The following is a 24,938-nucleotide window of genomic DNA, read 5'->3' as shown; positions in this document are numbered from 1 at the left end:
AAGCTTGCAGTGTCCAGGGGTGGGGGAAATAGGTTCATAAGAATGTAAGAAAGAGCACTGATGGATTGACCAGCGGTCCAATCCTGTTCTCACAGTGGCCAACCAGGTGCCGGTGGGGGGTGACACACAAACAGGACTCTTCCCTCCTGTGTTCCCCTTGTGTACATACAAGCTCATATTGCAGCAGAAGCCCTTGAAGGAAGACGCTTACCAGAATGCATTGGGCTTTTGAACATTTCTACTCTTCAGGAACAAACCTTCTAATTCAGTATCAAGTTGGGGCGTACTGCTTCCGCCCCTTGTTTCGTAAGTTTGGTGCTGTACCCGCCTCCCCATCTTCACCCCCCACCCTGCTTTCTATTTTGCTTTGCAGGCTTGGTCCAGAATCTAAATAAATGTGAGAACAAGCATTCATTAATCCCCGGGTTTCCTTTTCTTCCACCCCTCTTTCCCCCATACTGCCTTTCTCACCTCTCGGTTGACTGCCACTCTTTCTTCCTCCCCCTCCTTTCTGCGAGCAGCTGTTGTTTGGCTTCCTCTATATTTAGTCCCTGACTTCTTTGTCGTCTTTTGTGGCTTTCCCCCCTCCCCTCCTCCCCACCCTCCTGTTTATAATTATGACAGAACCCCAGAAAAGGAGGAGGAGGCGGGTTTTGCTTGGTGAAATGGTTCGTCAGCTGCTTGTTGCAGAGGCTCCTTGCTTATCCTTGCTGCAGTGCCCCTTTCTTGCTCTGTTCTTCTGGGGAGGATGAAATGGCTTGCCGGGGGGGGGGGAGTGTATGAATGTCATAATCGGAGGTGGGGCTGGGGCCCCATGTCATGTACGCGCGCACATTCACAAGCACGCACGTGTGACTTCATATTAAAAAGAAATAAACAGCGCATGCTTTTTTACAACAGCCTGCAAGGAGTGGAAGCGGAGGGTACGCATCTGATGAGTCACGAAAGGCCTTGTTCATTCACAGTGTGCCAAAAAAACGGCTGCGGGTGACTCAGATCTGGTGCCTGGGACAGAAGAATGGTGGCGGCAGCGATGGTGATTTGGGGGGGAGGGTGGAAAGGCCTGCGCAAGATTGGGAAATGCCACAGAGGTGTTGCTTTGTGATGGTGCTTCTTCCCCACCCCCACCCCCCAAAAAAAAGGAAGGGGAAAGAAAGAGGTACTGAGGCCTAAGATCTGTACCATCTGTTTGGAAAGCCTTCCTCTTTATCCCAGATGATTGCGGGCTTGCTGTGATGGAAGGGTGCTTTGCACATGCCCAGAGGCACACTTTGGTTCACAGTCCTGCAGGGCTGAATCACAGCACTGGGGACTAGCTTCTAAGGATAAGCTCCAGTGTACCCTGGCTGAAACACAGCTGTATGCATGCCAGAGTAGTTCTGGATTTGAAAACAAGCACTGCTGCGTGGTGCCTCTCTTTACTCATGCACAGAGCATGTGATTCCTGAAGTTGATGCATTCTGGGGGCTGATCTCTGACATTCCACATAACTTGAGGTGGTTGAGTGTAGGCTGCACTCTCCACATGGATGGCATCCCATCCTCCCCCCAGGGTACTTCCTTGCCAATAGTGCCCTGTGTGGTTCAGATGTGGCTGGGCTGTGGGCACATGCTAGCTTTTGAAAGCTTCCTCCTGCAATGTTACCCCCACCCCCCAGTCACATGGGACTTCCTTCTCCTCCTCTGTAGCGGTTCTTCAGCTGATAAAGGTCCGGTGTAGTGGTTAAGAGCAGTGGACTCGTAATCTGGTGAACCGGTTCGCTTCCCCGCTCCTCCACATGCAGCTGCTGGGTGACCTTGTGCCAGTCACACTTCTCTGAAGTCTCTCAGCCCCACTCACCTCACAGAGTGTTTGCTGTGGGGGAGGAAGGGAAAGGAGATTGTTAGCTGCTTCGAGACTCCTTAGGGTAGTGATCAAGCGGGATATCAAATCCAAACTTCTCCTCTTCTTCTGTGCAGGCAGATGCACGACCTTGGCAGTCTTAGTTGATGTTTGGACAGACAAAGGCAGTTCAGGTACAGCAGCTGAAACAGGAACATTGGATGGGCCAGGTGCCTAAAGGTCATGGCAGTGCTTTGCTTTAAAAAGGGAGATGCTGTTAGAGATGTCTGTGAAGAAGGCCCCGCAGCGTCCTAGCTTGCTTCCGTCTGATGTTTCTAAGCCAAGAAACACCTCTTCTTGACCTGAGCAGTGGCAGCAGAAGTAACCAGGAGGAAAACTCCTGCTGTCATGCCATTAGAGCTCCACTCAAGCAGAATAAGCAAGAGAGTTTCTAAAATCTGGCTTACCAGATTTAGGAGTAAATAGTGCACCAGCAGTCCTCTAACCTGGTGCCCTCCAGAAGTTCTGAACTACAACTCACAGTATGGACAGTGGTTCCATGGCAGTCTGGAAACTTGAACAAGAGCACTTGGTGTTGTTTTGTTGTTATTTAGTCATTTAGTTGTGTCCGACTCTTCGTGACCCCATGAACCAGAGCACGCCAAGCACTTCTGTCTTCCACTGCCTCCCGCAGTTTGGTCAAACTCATGCTGGTAGCTTTGAGAACACTGTCCAACCATCTTGTCCTCTGTCGTCCCCTTCTTCTTGTGCCCTCCATCTTTCCCAACATCAGGGTCTTTTCCAGGGAGTCTTCTCTTCTCATGAGGTGGCCAAAGTTTGGAGCCTCAGCTTCAGGATCTGTCCTTCCAGTGAGCACTCAGGGCTGATTTCCTTCAGAATGGATAGGTTTAATCTTCTTGCAGTCCATGGGACTCTCAAGAGTCCATGCTGGAATGTAATGCTACAGGCATTATGTTTATTAGAACTTTTCACAGAACTAGAGCAGCCTAGATCAGTGGTCTCCAGCTGACCGTGGGGAAGGGGGACCCCTAGTGGGTTGTGGCCTGATCTGAGGTGGGTTGCGACAGGAGCACTACTACCAGCGGTGTGTTTTTTCCTGGGGGGTACTCAAGGGCACACAGTACTGGCACCTTTCTCTCCCTCCCCCCAGAAGAAAAGCATCGATAACCACCATGTGAACATTTAGGGTAAAAGATTTAAGAAATGGATCACCAAATGCATGCTTTGGTGGGTTCTAGGTCTGAACAGGCTGGAGATACCTGGCCTAGATAATGACATCTAGCAAATCATTTTTTGGCTTCTGGAGCGCATGAAATGGTTGGGCAGGCTGCGTGTATCTGGTTGGACAGAAACGGCCTCTATTTGCTCCCTTAAAAAAGCAACGCACACACTGCCGCCACTGCCACCCCATGATCTCAGCCCCCATTGTTGTGTAGAGATTGCACCACTGCAGCCATTGTCCCTCTTCTCTCTCTCTCTCATCCCCAGCTGTGGACTTGAAACCGGTACTTCCTGTGGTGATGCAGAGCTCTTGCAACAGCAGCAGCAGCACCAGCCCGGTGGACTTGCGGATGGATGCCCGGCCCAGCTTGCCCGCTGTGGACCCAGCCGTCCGGGAGCAGCAGCTGCAGCAGGAACTGCTGGCCCTGAAACAGCAGCAACATTTGCAGAAGCAGCTGCTCTTTGCCGAGTTTCAGAAGCAGCACGAGCACCTCACGCGGCAGCACGAAGTCCAGTTGCAGAAGCACCTCAAGGTAATCTGGAGGTGAACCCGGGAAGATTCTTGGCCACGTAGTCTGTACTCCTCGCTCAGCGCCACCCATTCTGACTGGGAGCATCTCTCCCGGGCCCCCAGCCCTGCAGAAATCCTTTCAGGTGGAAATGTTTGGGCACAGCACCAGGGACTGCGTACCACAGAGTGAGAACCACTCCTGCATACCAATGACCCTGTTTCTCTTTCTCCACCAAAGCCCAGGTGTACCAGCGGGTTCTGCTGGAACGTGGGTGGGAAACCTTTCCATGAGGGCCGCATTTCCCTCAGGGTAGCCTGCTAAGGGCCACAGACTGGTTGGGGTGCAGGAAGGGCTGAAGCCAGTGGGTGTGGTACTCCCCCTCCTCACTTTGTGCTGCCTCCCTAACCAAGTTTGCAGTGCCTGCTGTTCATTTATTCATAAGGTTTCTACCCTGCCTTTCTGAATCCCCATTCAAGGCAGCTTGCATAAATTGAAACCAAGCTTACCTACTCAAGACTCTTCTGAATTGAAAAGCTTTCCCTAGTTTCTGATGGGCAGGTGCTGCGATTTGTTGCTGCTTCATGGAGCCGGTGTGGTGTAGTGGTTAAGAGCGGTAGTCTCGTAATCTGGTGAACCGGGTTCGCTTCCCCGCTCCTCCACATGCAGCTGCTGGGTGACCTTGGGCTAGTCATGCTTCTCTGAAGTCTCTCAGCCCCACTCACCTCACAGAGTGTTTGTTGTGGGGGAGGAAGGGAAAGGAGAATGTTAGCCGCTTTGAGACTCCTGAAGGGGAGTGAAAAAGCAGGATATCAAATCCAAACTCCTCCTCTTCTTCTTTGGTTGCTATTGTATTGACGCTGTCGGTGTGCGGCGGACGACAACTCCCAGCATCCTTGGCTATTGGCCACGCTGCCTGGGGCTGATGGGAGTAGGAGTCCACACAACACCTGAAGGGATGCTTGTTAGCTGTAGAGGATGGGGGCTAAGGGTTTTGAGGAAGGGACCTTGCTGCCGCATATTTATGTTGCACGTCTCTGTTCCCCCTGTTTAGTATAGCTCTGTTAGTATTTGATGGTTGCACCTTAGGTGATTTTATTGCTTTTCGTTTGCGGCTTGCAGTATGTCCTCCTAGGTACCCCTTGTGAGTTGCCAAGCAGTTGGTATAATAAATGGCCACCAGTTGTATAGACTTGGGGGGAAAGGGCCGCCAAAATGATCCTCTGGAATGGAGCGGCTCCCCTAGGAAGAAGCAGTTTGGAACGTTTTAGTTCAGAGAAAAGGCGAGTAAGAGGTAACATAATAAAAGTTTATAGAATGATGCATGGCAGGAAGAAAGTGGAACTAAAATTCATGGACATCCAATGAAACTAAATGTTGGAAGATTTAGGACTGGGTCATTCCATGTCAGTTCAACACGGTCATGCCCCCACCGTCTCAGATTTTGATGAAACTTGGTGTACACCCTTCCCGTATGGTTGAAAGAAACCCCCTTAATTTTTTCCCCTCTGTCTCAAATGGTTTTAATTTTATAGCACTTCAAAGTTTCGTGACATCTGTTTTTCTGTCCCCCTTGAGATCCTTGGTCTTTTGTGCATTTTAATTTTTTTCTCCATAATCAATGACCAGATCTCTTTGAAATTTTACACAGAGCTCAATAACATGATGAGGATTTCAGGGGAAAATACACCAGCACTCAAAAGATTTGATAAATGCCTTAAAAATATATATAAATGTAGCTTTTTAGTGGAAGAAACCTAAATTTTCAGCATGAGGGCACGATGGAATCAAAAGTTTTTGATGGTGAAAATTATTGCAAAGACATGCTCTTTCTCAACAAAGAATAAAATTTATGGGTCTCTTATGTCTTCTAACAAATTTTTATGTTTGTTGGACATCTTGGGGGGGGGGGGGAAATGGCTACTGGGTACAACTTTCTACAATCCATAGCTGTAATAGAAAAAATTAATGAAACTATGTTGTTCATCTTAAAATCTAAAATAATATTGGTTATTACAGGTGGGGTTTTTTTCCAAAAGTGCAGGCTTGTTTTTCAGTTTGGGGTATTTAAAACTATGAAAATTGGCTGTATCGTGAAATCAATCTAAAAAAAAAAACCAGTCAGAAACTTTAAATGCTGACATATAAGGAAATAAGACCTAGCAAGAAAAAGATTAAAAGAATGTAAAATTATGCATTATATTCAGTGATGAGGGTGTATACCAAGTTTCATCAAAATCCAAGATGGTGGGTGGCGAAACCCTTGTTTTTTGCATTGATTTGATGTGGAATGACCTGACTGATAGGCAGCACATAGTCAAAATATGGAGGCAGTGATGGCCACCATCTTGGTAAAAGTAAAGGGACCCCTGACCATTAGGTCCAGTCGTGACCGACTCTGGGGCTGCGGCGCTCATCTCGCTTTATTGGCCGAGGGAGCCGGTGTACAGCTTCCGGGTCATGTGGCCAGCGTGACTAAGCCGTTTCTGGTGAACCAGAGCAGCGCACGGAAACACCATTTACCTTCCCGCTGGAGCGGTACCTATTTATCTACTTGCACTTTGACGTGCTTTCAAACTCTAGGTTGGCAGGAGCAGGGACCGAGCAACAGGAGCTCACCCCGTCGCCGGGATTCGAACCGCCAACCTTCTGATCGGCAAGTCCTAGGCTCTGTGGTTTAACCCACAGCGCCACCCACGTCCATTCCACCACCTTGGAGATGCCTTTAAAAGAGGGTTAGACAGCTATACAGAGAAGAGAGCTGTTGAAGGCTACTAGCCACAATGGCTATGCCCTGCCTCCAACCTTTGGCGGCAGCAATGCTTCTCAATACCAGTTGCTGGAAGCCACGAGAGGGGAGAGTGCTCTTGTGGTTTCCCACAGACATCATCAGGTTGGCCACTGTGAGAATAGGATGCTGGACTAGATGGCCCCGTGGCTTGACTCAGCAGGCTGTACTTAAGTTCTTACATTATGTTCATTCATTTGTTGTATATTACCTTTTGCCTATGCTCGAGAATACAGATTACTAGAAACGATGAATCATGCACTTCTTTCATACTTGAAGGAGCATAAAGGGGGGGGGATGATGACTTTCAACTAGAGCTGACTTGGAAAGCGGTGACTAAAACACTGCCTTTGTGTGGTGGTAACAATAAGCCCTAGTCTAGCGCTATGAGAACGAGCCTACGTAAGCTTCAGGCTTGCATTCTTCCCTCTCCTCTGATTTGGCCACGAGGAGGAATGTAGGAACTCCCTGGTTTTAAACTAACAGTGGTTATGGCCCAACAGGGACTGTGCTTAGTTTTAACCATGGTTTGTCGAAGCAACTCGGCTTCAAGCCGTGGTTAACACTCGTGGCAGCCTGAGGCTCTCTCAGGCTCATTCTCATAACACTAAACTTGGTTTAGCATTACGATACGATACGATAATCTTTATTGTCATTGTCCCATACAGAACAACGAAATTGAAAAAAATCTACACCAGACATTCAAAAACCAGCAAGCCAGCTATCCCAGCCTGGTTAGCCCCCTAAAAACTCTGATACCCCATTATTAAATACAATATAATCCCATAGAGACTCCTTACACTGCGTTTAAAACCAAAACTATTTCTCAGGCGGCTAGTCCTAGTCTTTATATCCCTGTACCTTCTTCCAGAAGGCAGAAGCTGAAAGAGATCATTTCTGGGGTGCGCACTATCCTGCACTATCTCTGCAGCTTTCTTATGGCACCTGGAAGCATAGATTTGATCCAAGGTGGGAAGAGTACACCCAATTACTCTTTCTGCAGTCTTTACAACCCTGGACAGCATTGTTTTTTCCCTGACCATGCAGCTCCCAAACCACACACACACTCATTATGTCTGAACAAATCCTTCCAACTAATGTTGCGCTCCGTGGCCTGCTGCTGAAACTTGAAAATTAGTGCTCCATAATACAAAAGTCATCAGCATTATGTACTGCCTGAGCATGCTAGCTTCTGGGGTCGGGACAAACAATGTGCATCTTGCTTTGTCTCAAGCCATTGTCCCACACTTGTTGTTGTTGTTGTTGTTTAGTCGTTTAGTCGTGTCCAACTCTTCGTGACCCCATGGACCAGAGCACGCCAGGCACTTCTGTCTTCCACTGCCTCCCGCAGTTTGATCAAACTCATGCTGGTAGCTTCAAGAACACTGTCCAACCATCTCGTCCTCTGCTATCCCCTTCTCCTTGTGCCCTCTATCTTTCCCAACATCAGGGTCTTTTCCAGGGAGTCTTCTCTTCTCATGAGGTGGCCAAAGTATTGGAGCCTCAGATTCACGATCTGTCCTTCCAGTGAGCACTCAGGGCTGATTTCCTTAAGAATGGATAGGTTTGATCTTCTTGCAGTCCATGGGACTCTCAAGAGTCTCCTCCAGCACCACAACTCAAAAGCATCAATTCTTCGGCGATCAGCCTTCTTTATGGTCCAGCTCTCGCTTCCATACATTACTACTGGGAAAACCATGGCTTTAACTATACGGACCTTTGTTGGCAAGGTGATGTCTCTGCTTTTTAATATGCTGTCTAGGTTTGCCATCGGCTTTCTCCCAAGGAGCAGGCGTCTTTTAATTTTGTGACTGTTGTCACCATCTGCAGTGCTCATGGAGCCCAAGAAAGTAAAATCTCTTACTGCCTCCATTTCTTCCCCTTCTATTTGCCAGGAGGTGATGGGACCAGTGGCCATGATCTTTGTTTTTTTGATGTTGAGCTTCAGACCATATTTTGCGCTCTCCTCTTTCACCCTCAATAAAAGGTTCTTTAATTCCTCCTCACTTTCTGCCATCAAGGTTGTGTCATCTGCATATCTGAGGTTGTTGATATTTCTTCCGGCAATCTTAATTCCGGCTTTGGATTCATCCAGCCCAGCCTTTCGCATGATGAATTCTGCATATAAGTTAAATAAGCAGGGAGACAATATACAGCCTTGCCGTACTCCTTTCCCAATTTTGAACCAATCAGTTGTTCCATATCCAGTTCTAACTGTAGCTTCTTGTCCCACATAGAGATTTCTCAGGAGACAGATGAGGTGATCAGGCACTCCCATTTCTTTAAGAACTTGTCATAGTTTGCTGTGGTCGACACAGTCAAAGCCTTTTGCATAGTCAATGAAGCAGAAGTAGATGTCTTTCTGGAACTCTCTAGCTTTCTCCATAATCCAGCGCATGTTTGCAATTTGGTGTCCCACACTACCTCATCCCAACTTAGTTTTGCCAGAGGTTAAGCCTTATTGTGTGCATAAAACCACTTATTCATCCATCATGGGACCTTTCCAATTCTGATTTCACTTCCTCTGAGATTTTTTAAAATAATATATACCTGCCCTCTTAGTTGCCCGGGTTTGGAACAGATGTTCTGTTTACCATGTGATTGTCTCCCTTTAGCTTGTTCTTTATAAGAGAGAGCAACCACACAAAGTCCCCAATCTGCACAAAGTCCCCAATCTCTCCCCTTTCACCCCCCTACATCATTTCAGTGCCAAATTCTCCCCCTGCATTGAAGCTGTTATTTGCTTCCCAAAGTGCCATTGCAGTTGGCACCTATGGGAGCAGATAGCAGCCGGGTATGGGGAAGAGGAATTTGGCAGGAAAAATCAGGTTGGGGTGGGTGGGTAAGACCCAACCACCTCTACTTGTGTCTTACAGTCCTGATCTGGATTCTTCACACTTTTTTGCAGCTGTTAATTCTTTTAAAAAAAGGAAAAAAAAGGGGGGGGAGAGAAAGCACAAGAATAACATGGAACCTTCCCAGGATAGGATGCTTATTTTTATTTAAGTTTTAATTGATCTGTTGGTTTTGCAACATTTATATTTTGCCTTTCTGCCCAGCAGAGGCAGCTGACAGCAGTAAACAAAGCAGAAAAGGGCCGGGTTCAACAAAACAGTTGCACAACAAGAGCTGGCACAATAACTCCTGCTAGTGCAATGGGGCTTCCTTCCCCCTCTACACCCCCCTCCCCAGATCAGCTCTGTGGGAGAACCCCCAGAACAGCATGCAGTGAGAAAGGAGGGGAGATAGTTCTGTTTGGCAAGCGGAAATGCTTGCGCTGGTGGCAAAACTGGCTCCATGTTGAATTCCTCCCACAGCCTATAACAAGCAGGCAATAAAGCAGCTAATAAAGATTGTGCAAGAGGGATTCCAGCACCGGCAGCTAATGAAATCAACTGCCACTAAACCAAAACACCCTCCTGAGAAAGCAGTGTGCGTGCTGAGCTTCCAAAAACCAGGGTGCGAGGGAACAAAATGGATTTCCCATAGAAGGGCGTAGAGGCGCCACTACGGAGAAGGCCCTGTTTTTAGTACAGAAGGCAGAGCCTCAGGGGAAGAAGACCTGAGTGATTGGATTGGCACACGTGGGAATGAGCAGAATCTTGAAGGTCGCTTTTGCAGAGGCGTTAGCAAGGCTCCGTAGAAAGCCCCTGGACTACAGTATTGGAAATCTGCATCAAAAGATTGCACATGTTTATGTCTGGGTTTTGCATGCGAAGGCCGGCAAGGGTGGGTAGGTGGGTGGGGGGCAAACACGCGGTCCCCTGCAGTCCCACTAACTCCCTCCCCATCTCCCCTCTGCAGCAACAGCAAGAGATGTTGGCAGCAAAACGCCAGCAAGAACTGGAGCAGCAGCGTAAGCGAGAACAGCAGCGGCAGGAAGAGCTGGAGAAGCAGCGGCTGGAGCAGCAGCTACTTATTTTACGCAACAAGGAGAAGAGCAAAGAGAGTAATAAATATATATATATATATATATATATATTTGTATTGAGTTGCGTTGGTTAAACTTGGTATGCTGAGGACTTGGAGGATTTCACACTTTCCCACCCCAGAAGCAGCACAGTAGAAAGAATAAAATACAGCATGGGTAGGCAAACTAAGGCCCGGGAGCCGGATCCAGCCCAATCGCCTTCTAAATCCGGCCTGCAGGCGGTCTGGGAATCAGCGTGTTTTTACATGAGTAGAATGTTTAAAATGCATCTCTGGGTTATTTGTGGGGCATAGGAATTCGTTCTTTTTTCCCCCTTTCAAAATATAGTCTTGCCCCCACAAGGTCTGAGGGACAGTGGACTGGCCGTCTGCTGAAAAAGTTTGCTGACCCCTGAAATACAGTTAAAATTGCCTTTGTATTTCTAGAAAAATAGGTGCCAGAACTCACCATGAATGCCCATATTCTTCTCTTAGAATGGCAATGGCGCCTACCTGAGAGGTGTCTGAACTGAGTTCTGGCAAGTTCTGGCTGGAAAAAAACCACACCTGCTAACTAGTATAAGTGAACAATTCTAAAAGTATCATTCTAGATTTAGCTTCCATGCCTCCATATGCCTTAGGAATTGTTGAATGAAGGGCTGGTCACCCCATGCAAAAGCCCTTTGAACTGTGGTTTTAATGAAGAGGGTTGTGAATTTCTGCAATGGAATTTATAGCAGCCTCACAAACCTGCGGTTCCCAAGGTTCATTTAGGTCCGGAGGAGCCTCAAACAGTCTTGCTTGAAGAGGTGAAAATTAGTGTGGCTGCTTAAGAACCTATGCAGAATGCTGCTCTGTCTGTAATACATATTTATATTTTGAATATGGCTGGTTCACAAGAAGCCATCAATGCTTCTGATTTGGCCCTTAGATTGAAGTTTTGACAAATAAATCAACAACAGTGGAGCTTTCCAGGGATACCTCAGTGACACAGCCGCATAGACAATCCCCACCTGTGGCAAAGGAGAGGTGTGTTTTTTCAATCATGTGCTTGATTGAGGTGGAGAGGATTGCAAACAAAAGGGCAGCCTGGAGGGTGAGGTGAGAAGGGCAGTTATCCCAGAATACAGTGCAATAGTGAAGCATTGCATTATGGGAAATAGTGTGCTGGTCACTACCATTGCCATGGGGGTATATACCTTGCACTTGTGGGGAGTGCAGTGTGAAAGTTGGATAGCTCTGGAATTAATTCTGGAATTTAAGGAGTCTTTCATACTGGTAGACCATACTTTCTTCTGCTGGATCAGTAAACCATGGTTTTTTGGACCAAGAACAAGGAAGTGTGCCTGCAGGCTGCCTCCTCCTCTTCTCATGTGCCACAATGCAGCATTTCAGAGGCTTATCCAACCATAGTTTCTCGCATCAAAACTGGGAAACTGTGGTTTGTTCTCCAACTAGAAACCAGGCAATTTAAAGGCAAATTGTTTGTAGTTCGAGATTAAACCACAGTTGTGTGTGCGCAAGCACAACTCTCATTCTTAGTCTAATGAATCATGGTTTCTGGGATAGAAAGTCCCGGAAGGGTTTATCCACGAGTGTTTTCCTAACTCTTCCACAGGTGCCATTGCCAGTACCGAAGTGAAGCTGAAACTTCAGGAGTTTCTTCTCAGCAAGTCTAAAGAGCCAGCAACAGCAGGCGGCTTGAACCATTCCCTCCCTCAGCACCCCAAATGCTGGTAGGTCTTACCACCTTTGCCTCTGGGCATTCATGCCAGGCTAGGACAGGACATCGGTGGGGTGAGATTTTACCACTGGAACGAATGTAGTAATCTCAAGAGAGAAGGCGCAAAGTCTATGTTGTGGCGTCTGGGAGACTCCCTTTTCCTTCCACACATCTGTCTCCAGTTTGCCGGAAATTTGACTGGTGTGTGTATAGGGGGCTTGCATGTTTCTTTTCCTCAGCGGATAGTAGTGGGTGGATAGAGTGACACTTTGACCATCCAGTAGCTACCCTGATTGAGAGTACAATGTTATGCTAAGGGGTACGTTTCTGAGTACGTTTCCGAGCACAATTCAAAGTGTTGGTGTTGACCTTTAAAGCCCTAAATGGCCTCGGCCCAGTATACCGGAAGGGGCGTCTCCAACCCCATCATTCTGCCCAGACACTGAGGTCCAGTGCCGAGGGCCTTCTGGCGGTTCCCTCACTGCGAGAAGCAAAGCTACAAGGAACCAGGCAGAGGGCCTTCTTGGTAGTGGCGCCCGCCCTGTGGAATGCCCTCCCATCAGATGTGAAAGAGATAAACAACTACTTGACATTTAGAAAACATCTGAAGGCAGCCCTGTTCAGGGAAGTTTTTAATGTGTGACATTTTGATGTATTTTTAATCTTTGTTGGAAGCCGCCCAGATTGATTGGAGAAACTCAGCCAGATGGTGGGGAACAAATAAATTATTGTTATTGTTATTATTGTTATTATTCAGCATGTACCCTTAATAAATGGAACCAAGGGTGTGATAGATGGCCCTGCTTTTAAAAGGAAGAACCTTGTGCATAGACCTTCAGTTATCTTAAAGATCTTTAAAAGGGGGGGTGAGATAAATTTGTGGAGGGTCAGGCTATCAATGGCTGCTTGTCATGATTCCTGTATGGTACCACCCTGCCTATGAATTTAATCCACTGTGGAATAACAGCAGGAGAGGGCAATTGCATTAATGCCTTGCTCTGGACTTCCCAGAAGCCTCTGGCTGGCCAGTGCAGGAAACAACATGCAGGGCTAGATAGGCCTCTGGTCTGATCGCAACAGTGCGGCTCTTCTGTGTGCAAATTATACCTGCTCAAGGCGGGCTGCTCCAAGAGCTGATTTAGATGTGATGGAGCATCTCCACATCTCTCTGTTGCCCAGAATAGAATTTTCACATCCCTCCTCCACTCCAAGCCAGGAGGTTGGTGTGTGTGTGTGTGTGTGTGTGTGTGTGTGTGTGTGTGTGTGCAGGCGCGCGAACACAAAGGCAAGTATTCTATTTCAGGCAGTGCAGAGATGTGGGGGAACAGGAAATGTGAGGCACCAGTGTGCTTCCTCTTCTGTCCCAAACACCATTGCACTGGAAAGCGTCAGAACATCCCCATCGTAAACTGTGTAGCCACCAGCCAAGTCAAATTTCTCGAGAGAACCATAAATTTCGTTGCAGGGATGATAGCTCAGTTCCCAACCCAGCTGCTCTAAGTTATGACTTTACTTGCCTCTAAGCCCTCCCCCTAAGGATTCCTGTTAATGGAAGTTTCTGTCTCAGATGGTTGTTTCATAGAGAGTACCACAGACAAGAGAGTGGGTTTTGGGGCCAAGGAAGTGAGCAGGTTCGAGGGAAACACCTCAGTGAGAAATGGGCCTGTGTGCTGTTGGTGTCAAGGGACATTGGGGACACGAAAAGGGACGAGGGTTAGATATTAATCCAAATACAGTGGTACCTCAGGTTACAGACGCTTCAGGTTACAGACTCCGCTAACCCAGAAATAGTACCTCAGGTTAAGAACTTTGCTTCAGGATGAGAACAGAAATCGCATGGCAGCAGCAGGAGGCCCCATTAGCTAAAGTGGTACCTCAGGTTAAGAACAGTTTCAGGTTAAGAATGGACCTCTTAATCTGAGGTACCACTGTACTGTAATGAGTCGACTGTGAGGCGGCTGGTCTTGAATTTAGCCATATAACTATCAAAGCATGAAGCATCCATAAACTCCCTGGGAGTTTGTTGGCATCCATCTGTCTTGATATACAGTGAAGTGTGTGTCTCCAGTAGTCAAAACTGCTGGAGAACCGCAGCGCCTTTTTTTATGTGTTAGCAGCACCAAAGTGACCTCCCCCGGGGTGCAAGCCTGGGCAGTTTGTGGAAGTCCTGTGCTGCCCAGATGACAAGACCCCCTTTCATCCTCGTTTATATGGTCCAAAGGAAAGCAGAGCAATACGCTGGGTGCCAACTCGACCGCAGGAGTTGCCAGAAGGAGGCATACAAGACACCATCCAACTGCCTTAGGGACTCCACTTCAGATATGTGTAGGGTTTACTCCTTAGCCTTTTCCTCTCCCGAATATGTCCCTAGAACAGGGGTCAGCAACCTTTTTCAGCTGTGGGCTGGTCCACCGTCCCTCAGACCATGTGGTGGGCCGGACTATATTGGGTGGGTGGGTGGGGAGAACGAATTCCTATGCCCCACAAATAACCCAGAGATGCATTTTAAATAAAAGCACACATTCTACTCACGTAAAAACACCAGGCAGGCCCCACAAATAACCCAGAGACGCAGTTTAAATAAAAGGACACATTCTACTCACGTAAAAACACCAGGCAGGCCCCACAAATAACCCAGAGATGCAGTTTAAATAACAGGACACATTCTACTCATGTAAAAGCATGCTGATTCCCGGACAGTCCACGGGCCGGATTGAGAAGGCGATTGGGCCGCATCCGGCCCATGGGCCTTAGGTTCCCTCCCCCTGCCCTAGAAGCTCTCAGCGTGTGACAGTGGCCACACCCCAGGGAGTAGCGGAGAGCAAACAAATCATTCTGAGCTTCCCCTCCGTCTGACTCTATCCTTCCTTGAGTCCTCACCATTCTTAGTAGTGGTGTTGGCAGCAGGGAGTCACACACTTTTCCGTTTCCCCACCCTGACCTATAAAACTGACCCCATCCTGCCCTCTCTCCCCTAGGCCTTGCTTGCCCTCTGACTTATTCCACCTGCAACTTCTGCCTACTGATAACCCACTGAATTTCCTGGACCATGGATGCTTAGAGCAGTAATCCATTTAGTCTGCTTAGAACAGATCACAGATGGACCATTATCCCTTCCCCCACCCTCCCAGTCACCCACAGTGGATATTCTTATCTCACCTCTTGGGTCACCCCCCCCCAAGTCCCTTTAACCTACATTCAGGAATAGAATCCTGACTTGACTGTTGTCAACGTTATGGATGGCAGAAAGACAAAGAAATGCTGTGTCTATTCACACTCCTGGCCTCTCTTTTTGTTAAATTTTTTTTTGGTTGCATTTCCACTCTGCCCCATCAAAAGAAACCTTACTGATCAAGCAAGATAAGCCATTAAGATATAAAATACTTTATACCATAACGTAGCAAATCAAAACTTCCGCAAAGCCTGTTTTTTAAAAGCCAGTCCAAAGAAACATTTCTGCAAAATGCTCAGATGTATACTTTTGAAAGACTTGCAGTGGCAGGGAATCATGGAAGATTAAAAATTTGGGGGAAAGCTATATTTTATTGGGCTGTTCTTACATTGGTTGTAGTAGGAGTGTGAGAGCTTTCTGGTGTCATAGGCGCCTTAATCATGCTGAATGGGAAAGCAGCAGAGTCACAGGTTATAGAGAGAGAGCAAGTTTTGTAGTTTTCCTTCTTATTTGCAAGTATACATAATGAGGTGTAGCCTAACCATTCCAAGAGACAGCCAAATTCCACTGCTCACATGTCAGCTCTCTAGGGAAACAGCCATCTCCCGCCCTGATGCTTACAGAACGAAAACTTAGTTTTCTGCGAGTGTTTCCAGACTGAAGACTCTGAATGCTACAAAATAATGTCAGTGCTTGGATTGAAGACAACTCATTTGGGCTTCTGTTTTCTCACTTCTTGGCTTGGCTCTGGATAGATACAGTGGTGCCCCGCAAGACGAACGCCTCGCAAGACGGAAAACCCGCTAGACGAAAGGGTTTTCCGTTTTGGAGGCGCTTCGCAAAACAAATTTCTCTATGGGCTTCCTTCGCAAGACGAAAGCCCATAGGGAAATCTCCGGGACAGCGGGGAAGCGCAGCGCATCTTCCCCACTGTCCTCGGACCTCCTCCGAAGGCTGGCGGTGGGGCGGAGAGACCTCCTCCCGCCGCCAGCCTTTGGAAGGCTGCTCCGAAGCCTGGCGGTGGGGCGGAGAGACCTCCTCCCGCCGCCAGCCTTTGGAAGGATGCTCCGAAGCCTGGCGGTGGGGCGGAGAGACCTCCTCCCGTCGCCAGGCTTCGGAAGGATGCTCCGAAGGCTGGCGGCGGGAGGAGGGCTCTCCGCCCCACCGCCAGGCTTTGGAAGGCTGCTCCGAAGCCTGGCGGCGGGAGGAGGGCTCTCCGCCCCACCGCCAGCCTTCAGAAGGCTGCCCCGAAGCCTGGCGGTGGGGCGGAGAGACCTCCTCCCGCCGCCAGCCTTTGGAAGGATGCTCCGAAGCCTGGCGGTGGGGCGGAGAGACCTCCTCCCGCCGCCAAGCTTCGGAAGGCTCCTCCGAAGGCTGGCAGTGGGCTGGAGAGTCCTTCTCCCCGCGCCAGCCTTCGGATGGCTGTCCTGAAGACTTGCGGTGGGAGGAGGATTTTCCTTCCCACCGCCAACATTCAGAATGCTGTTCTGAATGTTGGCGGTGGGGAGGAAAAACCCTCCTCCCACCGCAAGCCCCGGGAACAGAGGAGAAGCGCTGCGCCCCTTCCCCTCTGTTCCCGTACCTGTCCTGAAGGCTTGCGGTGGGGAGAAAAGCCCTTCTCCGCACCGTCAGCCTGGCAAGCGGTTTCGATAGGAACACATTAATTGATTTTCAATGCATTCCTATGGGAAACGGTGCTTCGCAAGACGAAAAACTCGCAAGAAGAAAAAACTTGCGGAACGAATTAATTTCGTCTTGCGAGGCACCACTGTAGATAGATAGATAGATAGATAGATAGATAGATAGATAGATAGATAGATGAGAGAAAGAGAGCAGGTTGGATTATGTGTGGAAACATTTGCATTGTTGATAAGACAAGTGGTAAATTACACAGTTAGGCTGCAAAATGACTGGGCATATTTGTATTTGTGCCCTTATAACACCGAGAATTCTGCTGTTCTTATCTGCCTTTTTCAACCTGTTGTTGCTGCTGCTGTTTTAAATAGCAAGTTACGATACGTTGCACTGTCAGTCCTGGAGCAGGACATATCAGAAGAAGTCTGTTGGCTCTGCTACTTCATATAACCCTGTTGGTCTGCACCATTGTAACCTGGTCAACTTCTTTCTGTGTTTCCACAGGGGGGCTCATCATACCTCATTGGACCAGAGTTCCCCTCCCCAGACAGGAAGCCCAGGAACACCACCCTCTTGTAAACTACCTTTACTCGGCACTTACGACAGCAGAGACGACTTTCCACTCCGGAAAACTGGTCAGTAAACCCCATTGGTGATGGGGTAATCCAGAAAACAAGGGTGGGGGTAGAGGGTGGTGTTGATGAAATTTAGGCCCCTGGGTGGAAAGGGGCTTTCTGCACTTTCTGAGTATGCTGGCTTGAAAAAAACCAGGATTGTGTGTGTGATTTTGTTGGAAGAGCTACAAGTATGGGGGAGGGACATTCATTAAGCTAGTTTATTGAACATTATCGGAGACTAAGATGAGCTTTCCAAAAGCTCAAGAGGGCGAATGTAAGGCTCCCTCCCATGCCGAATCTCAGTTCCTCTAGATATTAATTATGATAAGCACCTACACTTCTGTGTGTGCCAAGCGCCTTGTATATTTTTGAGCAAGTAGGATTTGCAAAACCTACTGTGCAGACCGCTTCTGTGAACAGCCTACTTTTAGATGCAGTTCAGGGCTTTACAAAAAATCAGATGTTTGGGTGCTAATTATGTAACCTTACAAGAGCTTCTCTGCAGACAGGCATTGAGAAAAGACAACAACCCAGCTGCTATGCGGAAACAAAGCTCCTTAGAAACACAGGAAACAGCCTTATGCCAGGTCAGGCTATCTGTCTAGCTCAGTGCAAGCTACTGTTCTTCTGGCAGCAGTGCGCCAGGCTCTCAGGCAAAGAGAGGTCTTCCCCATCACAAGCTAGCTGTGATCCTTTTAGCTGGAGATGTCAAGGATTGAATCTGGCTCTTTTGCATGCAAGGCATGTGGTCTACCGCTGAGCTATGGCTCTTCCTCTAGTGGGCTGGGCTAGACTGGAGGGCAGTGACTAGTCGTGTCGCCCAGTATGGTTGAGCAGAGATTTGAACCCAGGTCAAAATCCCAATGCTCAATCCAACATTCCACACCAGAGGCTGGCAACCTAAGGCCCATGGGCTGGAAGCAGCCCATGAGGGTTGCTTAAGTGGCCCATGAGCCGCCCCCAAACGGAGCCATCCAGCGCAGTGCCGGGACTCTCTTCTGCGGCTCTGGAAATTGCTTCTGCGCATGCCCAGATGCCGAAAATCGCGTCTGCGCATGTTCGCGGCGCCAGAAATCACTTCTGCACATGCCTAGACGCCGAACATGACTTCTGCACAGGCACGATTTCCGGTGTCTGGGCATGTGCAGAAGCGATTTCTGGCGCCACGGACATGTGCAGGATCTCCACGGGAGTGATCTGACCCATGCCCGGTAAGCTTTGCCAACCCCTGCTCCACATCATGCCACCTTCTTTCAAGAGCTTAAATCTTCTGGAAATTCACAAAGCAGTTCTGTGCTTATTGCAAGCTGACCCATTTTATCAGACTGGAGCCCCCTTGCCGACAAGTAAGAAAGATAAATTTTGGAATAGCTGGGCTCAATCAAGTGAGGGAGAGGAAGCGACAAATGCATGTCTGCAATGTGGTGTGTCCTGAGTAAAAGAAAGCAGGAACATACCTGGATTTGCACAATTTTCTTTGTGCTTTTGAAGAAAGGGATGGAAGTTCTTTTTATTATTATTATTAAACGTTTTATTTAGGCGTACTTACAAACAAACAAACAAACAAACAAAACAATAAGATACACACACTTAACCACAAAATAAACAGAAAAAGTAAGGACAAAAGGAACATAAAATACCACACCCGTGTGACTTCCCTCCAGCAGCTCTTGTCATCTTTAAATCACTTAAATTCTTATTTACATTGCATATCAATTATCACTGTAATTACTTCTTTTATGGTAGTATTATAATATAACATCAGGTCATCCTTACATGACGGAAGTTCTTTAGGTGAGAAAGAGGTGGGGCTTGTCACTCTGATTAGTTGGGCAGGAAGAACTTTAGTCGGATTTTTAGACATTGACAGACGAAGCTTAGACAGACCTATAACTTCCTACTGGGGCACCAAGACATGCACAACTCCCCGTGTGCAAGGGCTGCCATGTTCTCTTCCATTAGTTGTGGAATGCATGCACAAAGGGGAATTCCTTGCAAACGCTGATCGTTGCCCATTGTAGATGTGAATGGGATACTCCTGCATGCATGGAACTCTCTGTCCATGTTGATCCTCTGTGTGACTTAGGTATATGTATTTGACCTGTTCTTGTGGAATTTGCCTGGAGGGTATCAGCCAGCAATTTGACCGCTTGTCTTGCTTTTCTTCTACCTTTCCCTCATGTGCCTGTGCCTTCTCCTTCTCCTCCTTCCAGCCTCGGAACCCAACCTAAAAGTGCGCTCACGGTTAAAACAGAAGGTTGCAGAGAGGCGGAGCAGTCCCCTGCTGCGGAGGAAAGATGGGACCGTCATCAGCACCTTCAAAAAGCGAGCAATTGAAATTACAGGTGAGCCCTGCCAGGGCGGGGTGAGTGGGAGGGAATAGCTTTGGCTAGTGGCATTTTAAGATCGCCGGAAGAAATATCAACAACCTCAGATATGCAGATGACACAACCTTGATGGCAGAAAGTGAGGAGGAATTAAAGAACCTTTTAATGAGGGTGAAAGAGGAGAGCGCAAAATATGATCTGAAGCTCAACATCAAAAAAACGAAGATCATGGCCACTGGTCCCATCACCTCCTGGCAAATAGAAGGGGATGAAATGGAGGCAGTGAGAGATTTTACTTTCTTGGGCTCCATGATCACTGCAGATGGTGACAGCAGTCACGAAATTAAAAGACGCCTGCTCCTTGGGAGAAAGGCAATGGCAAACCTAGACAGCATCTTAAAAAGCAGAGACATCACATTGCCACCAAAGGTCCGTATAGTAAAAGCTATGGTTTTCCCAGTAGTGATGTATGGAAGTGAGAGCTGGACCATAAAGAAGGCTGATCGCCGAAGAATTGATGCTTTTGAATTGTGGTGCTGGAGGAGACTCTTGAGAGTCCCATGGACTGCAAGAAGATCAGACCTATTCATTCTGAAGGAAATCAGCCCTGAGTGCTCACTGGAAGGACAGATCGTGAAGCTGAGGCTCCAATACTTTGGCCACCTCATGAGAAGAGAAGACTCCCTGGAAAAGACCCTGATGTTGGGAAAGATGTAGGGCTCAAGGAGAAGGGGACGACAGAGGACGAGATGGTTGGACAGTGTTCTCGAAGCTACAAACATGAGTCTGACCAATCTGTGGGAGGCAGTGGAAGACAGGAGTGCCTGGCGTGCTCTGGTCCATGGGGTCACGAAGAGTCGGACACGACTAAACAACAAGTGGCATTTGCATGAGAGAATAGCTGGGCATGGGAAAGATGAAGTAATTATCACACCTTCCAGTCCTCCATCCAATTCCCCACCCTCAAATACCTTGGCAAACATGGATTTGGGTTTCTGAGGTAACTTTTAGTTGGGTCTCCAGAACATTCCATAGTGTTCCTTCAAAATGTGGAATCTTCTGCATTCATTCATCTCCACTTCACTTCCTTCCTGGAGGTGTAGAAGGTATATTCCTTTTGGCATGAAGGGGGGCACAACGGCTAATTCCTAGCTTCAAATGGGTATTTGACTCCCATTTGTTTATTTTGAGCTTTCTAGGTTGGGCCAGTAAATCAAGGAGGAAAAAGAGGAGGTTAAAATAACACCCTCAAAAGCTTCACATGGGCTCAGGTGTGGGCTGTGTGCCACAAAGTGGGAGGGAGGGGTTGAGATAGCAGACTGGAAGTGACAAAGTTGGGATTCAAGGAGGAATGCGGCAAATTAGTTTAAATAATGACTTAGAAACAGCAAACTGTGAATTCCCACTTTAAGAACAAGCTGCAGGGTGTCTCAGGCTTGCACAACCCCACTTCTCTTCTCTTCCTGTGAGGAGGAGAAGGTTACAGTTTTAACTAACCACATTTCCCCTTTGATGTCAGCACTGAAAACCATGGGTTGTTTAAACTATTGATTGAGAGCAAGTTAAGTTCTGAAACTTCGGTTTGATCTTGGCCTGCTGCCAGTAACTGTATTTTAAACAAGCCACAGTTCCCAGAGCTCAGGCGTCAATAGGAAACTGTGGTCAATTTAAATGTTAAGCTTTAATATCTTTCTCAGAGGAGGAAAGAAGAGCTGAACATTACATTCTGATTCAAACTTTATATTTCGAGTCAAATCTTGTTCTTCCCTTCTCTAGTATGACCCTGTAACTATCAAAGCAAGTATCCATTTAAAGATTTATAAAATTCATAGTGATGTTAGGGGTTGAGGAAAGCCAAGAGCAGGTTATGAAAGTGAAGGTTTATTTAAATAAAGAATTCACCCAAGTTTCCCCCCCATCCCCTTCAGATGTGCTGCTGATAAATTAAGATATTAATCCAGAAGGTCGGTTGTGCAAGTGGGGGTTAGGGACAAGAGGGTTATAATCCAGAAGCATCTGCTGCTTCTGAAGGAATTTTTATTTTTGTTGGCAAAGGGGGCAGCGGCAGGCTGGCAATCCACTATTACATAAGCACATGAGCTTTTGAAGGGCTGAGATTGATTGTTCAAAACTAGACCTCTTTTTGGAAATAACAGAGTACCTTTAGCTGATTTAGAAAGGTGAATGTAAAATTGCAAACATAGCAGAGCAGGGCAGAGGGGGAGAAGAGAATTCTAAATTTTCTTTACTCTCCAAAACTTGGGCCTCCCCAGCAATTTGAGCTTCAGAAGAAATTTGGGGGATTTTTCACTGGCTTTTGTGTGGAGGGAGCCACCACGTCTGGCATATGTGAAGCCCTTTTCCAGTTTCTGAATCACGGAAGACTAAACATCTGTGGTTCAGATATGACAAGCAGATTTCAAAGTGCGATCCAGGAAACTCTGCAGTGCATCAGGGATTCCTTTTTCTTTTTCCTTTGGCTGTACACCGCCTTCATATCTGGAAGGGTGTATTTAAAAACTGGAAATGTTGTAGATGAACTTCCCTGGAAGACCCGATAGGTTGCTATGCTAGTGATCTCCCCCTGCTGCTAAGCAGGCATAAGGTGTCAAAGGATGGGCCAAAGACGATTGGGGCAGGAGGGCCAAATGAATGGGAAGGCAACCCGGTAATCCAGAAACTACTTTTGTTACTGACACTGAATTTTCAGGTGGTTCTCTTGCCACCATGAGGACTTGAAACTTGATTATGTTTCGAAATTAAAGCTGAAATGCTCAGCAGCCTGAATTTTAGCACAAGGGGCTGACATAGTGGTGATCTTCTTTCCCCCTTCTTTGCAGTGTCTTCAATGTGCAACAGTGCCCCCGGATCTGGACCCAGCTCCCCAAACAGCTCCAACAGCGCCATCACAGAAAACGGGCTTACTGGCTCAGTGCCCAATATTCATACTGAGGTAAGAAGGCTGGTGGAGCAACGGCTGCAAAGCTTATGAACTGGTCTGGTATCATTTCTGCAAACACCATATACGTTTCCCTCTCTTTTTATCTATGAACGTAGATTTTCCTCCCGCCATTACATTTTCAGCCTGTTCTTTGCTACTCTGAACCCACGCATGAAGCTTGCTGGGTGATTTTTGTGCTTGCCACTCTCTCAGCCTAACCTTCCTCCCAGGGTTGTTGCGAGCATAAAAATGGGACAAATGTTCCTGGTGTGCTGCTTGGAGGAAGGGTGGGAAAGCAATGCACAGTGGTACCTTGGTTCGCGAACTTAATCCGTTCCGGGAGTCTGCTCGGCTCCCGAAACCGTTCGAAAATCAAGGCGCGGCTTCCGATTGGCTGCAGGAGCTTCCTGCACTCAAGCAGAAGCCGTGTCAGATGTTCGGCTTCCGAAAAACGTTTGCAAACCAGAACACTTAATTCTGGGTTTGTGGCGTTCAGGGGCCGATTTGTTTGGCGACTAATCCGTTCGGGAACCAAAACAACTAACTGACATTCAGAAGACATCTTAAGGCAGCCCTGTTCAGGGAAGTTTTTAATATGTGATATTTTAGTGTGTATTTGGTTTCTGTGGAAGCCGCCCAGAGTGGCTGGGGAAACCCAGCCAGATGGGCGGGGTACCAATAATAAATTATTATTATTATAAGGTTCCACCTTATAATATTATTATAAGGGGGGGAAGGAGGGCGGGCGGGCGGGCCATAGCTCAGTGGTAGGGCACCTGATTTGGGTCTCAAAATCCCAGGTTCAATCCCCCACATCTCCAAATAGGGCTTGGAAAGTTTGCTGACTGAGGAAGTGTAACCAGATAGATGCATCCTTTTTTTCATAGGCGGTGGACTTGTAAGAAAGTGAGGGCATTTTGGGAGACGATATATAATGAGATAAAAAAGATGTTTAAAAATACTATATCCCCAAAAAAACCCTGAAGCTTTTCTTGTAGGGGTTATAGGGACTGAAGTCACCCCAAAAATGATTAAGTCATTTAGGCATGTTACAAATACAACTAGGATTCTCTACGCACAAAAATGGAAAGAAGCAGAAATACCGTACTTTTCCATGTATAAGACTAGGGTCTTTCTTTTACTAAAAAATAATGTTAGAAAGGGGGTGTAGTCTCCCCCCATTTTCTTAATTTAGAGTCCCCAAAAATAAGGGGCATCTTATGCACGGGGGCGTGTTATACATGGAAAAATATGGTACCCACTAAAGAAGAATGGATAAGCAACATAATGGATTATGTAGAATTGGCAAAGTTAACTGCTGGAATAAGAGAACCGGATGACAAAGGACTACAGCTCCCATCATGCTTAGCTGGCAAGACCGGTGCTCAAGAATTGTAGTCCGAAAACAGCTGGAGATCCAAGTTTGGGAAACCCTGCCCTAATCCATCCAAAAATACCCGTCTCTGGATAGTTTGTCAGATCCAGATCTTATTGTTCCACCCATCTCCCTCCCAGCATGGTTCAGAATGGAGAGACCAGTTAGGCACATGCCCGGTTTGGGCTAGGAATTCTGTGCCAGAGTAGTAGTGATGATGTAGTAGTGATGTAGTAGTGATGAGGGTGGTGATGGATTAAAGAAAGGGAGGGCAACTTCCAGCCCGCAAGCCTAATTAGACCCGTCAGGCCTCTCCCTTTTGGCCTTGCCACGTCCACCTGCCCTACATCAGACGTCATGTTTTGAAAGGGGCTTCTGAAGATGCAGCCCACCTGTCACACTTGGCCTGTTCAGGGCAGAGGGAGAGGAAGCAATTTGGCTCACCGGCCAGAAACAATTCCCCACCCCTATATTAAAGGCTAGACATGTGGTTGTTGTTGGGTTTGTGTTTTTTTTAAAAAGCTGTACACCACCAGCCCCTTCCACACACACACACCTGAAATTCTCAGGAAGCTGAATTACATGTGAAATACTCTCTGTGTGTGGTTTATACGCTTCTGTGGGATCACAGCAAATACGTAGCTCTGAAATACGTAACCACAATGCGTTTTGTGGTTACACGAGTGATAGAAGTGGTATTTTTGTGCATCCTTCCTCCACCAACCCACATTTCCCCCCCAGCCTGCTAAGAGCCTGGTAAAATAATTCACTAGTCGCATTTTCAAAGGCAGGACCCTCTACCCTGCTTGACTCCGTGCAAAAGGAATTCATGGGATAGCTGCTGCGTGTCTTCTAAGAAAATGGGACAGCAACAGTTTG

The 24,938-nt window shown here is 47.4% G+C and overlaps 1 protein-coding gene across 10 annotated transcripts in view; it reads left to right on the top strand.

Annotated features, from left to right (window-relative positions):
- The window catches only part of HDAC5 (histone deacetylase 5), a 126,039-nt gene that overhangs the window by 51,944 nt on the left and 49,157 nt on the right, over positions 1-24,938 (top strand). For all 10 annotated transcript variants that reach the window (XM_083469498.1, XM_083469503.1, XM_083469499.1 and 7 more), the window contains 6 exons: positions 3,331-3,596; positions 10,165-10,309; positions 11,888-12,005; positions 17,304-17,434; positions 19,630-19,761; positions 22,584-22,696. In XM_083469498.1, the coding sequence (XP_083325624.1) occupies positions 3,331-3,596; positions 10,165-10,309; positions 11,888-12,005; positions 17,304-17,434; positions 19,630-19,761; positions 22,584-22,696 (905 nt within the window). The remainder of the gene's footprint in view (positions 1-3,330; positions 3,597-10,164; positions 10,310-11,887; positions 12,006-17,303; positions 17,435-19,629; positions 19,762-22,583; positions 22,697-24,938) is intronic.

This window comes from Podarcis liolepis, assembly GCF_965112155.1.
Source record: "Podarcis liolepis genome assembly, chromosome: 13".
NCBI lineage: Eukaryota > Metazoa > Chordata > Lepidosauria > Squamata > Lacertidae > Podarcis > Podarcis liolepis.
Note: the sequence above shows the minus strand (reverse complement) of the source record. Positions and strands in the feature narration are given on the sequence as shown.